This window comes from Vollenhovia emeryi, unplaced genomic scaffold, assembly GCF_000949405.1.
Source record: "Vollenhovia emeryi isolate VEMERY1.0 unplaced genomic scaffold, V.emery_V1.0 DF939174.1, whole genome shotgun sequence".
Classification (NCBI taxonomy): domain Eukaryota; kingdom Metazoa; phylum Arthropoda; class Insecta; order Hymenoptera; family Formicidae; genus Vollenhovia; species Vollenhovia emeryi.
The window spans coordinates 463,368-466,881 of record NW_011967192.1 but is presented as its reverse complement, the minus strand read 5'-3'; the positions used below and the strand labels follow the sequence as shown (position 1 = coordinate 466,881).

Below are 3,514 nucleotides of genomic sequence, written 5' to 3'. Positions count from 1 at the left end.
GAAGATCAAGAATTAATATTTCTATTTTGCAGCCAATCGATACGTTCAAAAAATTATAATATATCATATAATAAATGTGTAAATTAGCGTATAGCTGTGTAAATTACCTCCGTTAATTTGTTTTATAGCGCTTATGCGCATTTAACATCAAAATCTATCATTTTCATTCAAATCGACATCAAATTGATGTTAAATGCATCAAAAGACATCGATTCGATCATTTTATTACTCACTGCGTCAATAGAAGTTTATCTATAGGTCTATTAGATGTCTATTAGATGTCGAGAAGTAACTTGCAGTTTAAAAAGAATTTTTCATTAATAATTCACCACATTGTGTACATTATGTATGAAAAAACACAAATAACACAAAATCACATTGCATCTAATTTAAATATTTCTAGACATTATTTTAGACTAGACTGCTCCGACGTCTGATAGATGTCTATCCGATCTTACATTTCTCCTTGGGACAGAGTATAGAATCCTTATCGAGAAATTATTTTGGCATTTAATCCCCATTTTTTAATATTTTAACTCACACATTTTTGCTATTTTATTGAAAAAGAGATAAAATTTGAATGGAATGTGAACGATGTAAAAACGATAGGTATTATCTATCTATTCAAATCGATAAATTCTTTGCCACATAAAATTTATGTTATTGCGCCTAGTCACCTCATTATTTCCAGTATCTAAAGCATCTTCAGCATGCACTGCTTACGTTTCATGAATTTAATGATGTTTAATGATAAACGTAGGTGTTCGCATGCTTTCGAAAAACGTAATAAACAGTAATAAAGTTGCGCAAACTTTCACTTCATAAATAGTTATTGTATAACATAAATAATTACCAATGTAGAAAGAGACGATGTTGGCAATTCTAATTAGAGAAAATTGATTGTGAAAAATATTACCTCATCCAGGATTCGAACTTGGACCTTTCTACACTCTAGATATCTCACCAATTCGACCACTGAGGTATATGGTAATATTTGTCACAATAATCAGTCTAATGATGAAATTTTCGGAGCTATTTTTTTACGTTGAACTACGATAACCCCGTGGCCTACAACACAGATCGGCGCGCACTTCAATATCGAAAAATAAACATGGAAATGTCATCATTAGACTGTTTCGGGCAACAGATATTACCATATACCCAGTGTTTGCTGTTATCTAAATAAAATTATATAGATGATTATCTAGATAAAATTTTAGCGTTATTTTATCTTTATATAGATAATAAAAATAAGTATTATCTATATCTGCATCTTAGATAAAAGAAAGTGTTATTTTTACTAAATTATCTAAGATAACGTACAGATAATTTGGTTTAGGGCCACATAAAAATACTTAACAGTTACACTATTTAAATATGGATGGCGTGTAGACCATGCATGCATTTATGTGTGTGTCATATAACTTAACCTGAATATGTTCTATATCCCCCCTTATAATTTAAATTTTTCTATAATTTTTTAATAACTTTTTCTACTGTGTTTACATGAAATCTTAAAAATATTATCTGAAAATTATCTAGATGAATCATCATATAATTTTATCTTTTATCTAGATATATTCAAAACGAAATCATCTTTATCTTATCTGAGATACATTTATATATTTTTATCTTATCTTTATCTAGCTAATTTTAAAATCATCTATACACAACACTGCATATACCTCAGTATGCATCTACGCTTGGCAGTTTTGATAGAGGAAAGTCCCTTATTATGAGATAGGATCCTAATATGGGATAGCGAGATTTCTGTTAAATTAATAGACATCATCAGTTGATTCCACCATGAATTTATTGTTCTTAGAGCGAAATCTATTTAGTAGAAAATTTATTGTTAAATTGCGTATTTGTTGCGAAAAAAGACTTGTGATTGAATTTGGGTGTTGAAAATCTGCTATCTGATATTAGAAACTTACCTCATAATAGAGGACTTTCCTCTATTATCCGTACGATTTCGAGAATGTAGACAAAAGATCTAAACTGAGAAATATACAAACATCATTAACAGTCATCAAAATCCATCAGCTTGTTAATCGAATGGGCCTGAAAGGAAAACTAATGGAATTTTTTTGTAAAAGAGGAGCAAAAAACAAAAGAAATGAGAAAACGTAATATTGAATGATAAAAACCAAGTCATGGTTTATATGAAAGTTGAATCATAAGAACCCAAAACAGAATCGAACAACATTTATTTTGCCAACTATCTAACCAACACTAGATATTAACTTGTTGCCGTAAATGACGAGGCTCCGTGAACTCATTTATGCACTGTAAAAGAATAGAAGAGGACAAGCTGTCCAATAACAATAACAGGATGAAACGTCGAAGCAATCGGTGAAACAAGTTAGATGCGGTTGCAATTGACAGCACAAAGGATACGTTTGCAGACGCGAAAAAGGAGGTGACGGAGGAGGAAGAATTGTCTTCCCTCTTTCTGTGATACCGATTGTCGCCGTGTTTCTTCCGCGCTTCGATTTGCTCGACTCGGAGAACGCTTTCTTGAAAGCCCTTTCTCCATTGTCCTTTATCGCGTGTCCTTTCGTTTTCGCTATTGCAGCAACATCTGCCTTGACGTCTATGGAAAAGAAATTCCATATTTTTTTATCTATATACATTATTCAATAATCTCATGATTTAATAAATAAAATTAGATAATCATCTCACTCGGTTTCTCAGAAATATTTATACAGAACTTAGGAAAAAGGGATAAAGATTTTTACAATATTGGCACAATTTTTCAAGTTATATTTACCCTTAGTTAAAAATTGGATTTGATCCTTTCTACCAATGTAGGTTTGCTCGTCGTTAATTACTTCGTTATCGGTCGCTATTATTGGAATTGTAGTTCTCGCATATGCATTTACAAGCGCATCCACATCTGCGCCTATATCTGTTCTGTCGCCTAATGCTCCGTAATTAGCAGGTGCTTTTCTTGTTTCAATTGCGGCAGCATTTACAGCAATTTTCGCAACAGAGATTGCAGTAGAGTCTACAGCTGCACTAGCAAGTTCTTTTTCTTTAACTGCAGGAACATTCTCTGCAACTTTTACGATGGAAATTGCAGCAGAGTTTGCAATTGCACTCGCATGTGCTTTTCCTTGTTTAACTGCAACAGTATCAACAGCAATTGGAGTTGCAGTAACATCCGCAACATCATTCGGAACAGAGATCACAGGAAAATCCGTAATTGCATCAGCAAGTGCTTTTTCCCTTTCAATCGCGACAACATCCACAACATCTTTCGAAATGGAAATTACAGTAGAGTCTGCAATTGCATCAGCAGGTGCTTTTCCTGTTTTAATCGCGGCGGTATCTACAACATCCTTTGAAACGGAAATCACAGTAGAGTCCGTAACTGCAGCCGCAGGTGTTTTTCCTTTTTTAATTACGTCAGCGTTCGTAACAACTTTCGGTGCAGAGATCACATCCACAACATCTTTCGAAATGGAAATTACAGTAGAGTCTGCAATTGCATCAGCAGGTGCTTTTCCTG

The 3,514-nt window shown here is 33.2% G+C and overlaps 2 protein-coding genes across 5 annotated transcripts in view; one reads left to right on the top strand and one right to left on the bottom strand.

Moving 5' to 3' along the window:
* LOC105563570 (follistatin-related protein 5-like) overlaps positions 1 to 3,514 on the top strand; it is a 45,701-nt gene that overhangs the window by 19,018 nt on the left and 23,169 nt on the right. The window lies entirely within an intron of this gene.
* LOC105563600 overlaps positions 2,279 to 3,514 on the bottom strand; it is a 4,420-nt gene continuing 3,184 nt past the window's right edge. The window contains exons 4-6 of the mRNA XM_012015314.1: positions 2,774 to 3,511; positions 2,465 to 2,596; positions 2,279 to 2,289 (exon numbers count right to left, since the gene is read on the bottom strand). Coding sequence (XP_011870704.1) covers positions 2,279 to 2,289; positions 2,465 to 2,596; positions 2,774 to 3,511 — 881 coding nt within the window. The remainder of the gene's footprint in view (positions 2,290 to 2,464; positions 2,597 to 2,773; positions 3,512 to 3,514) is intronic.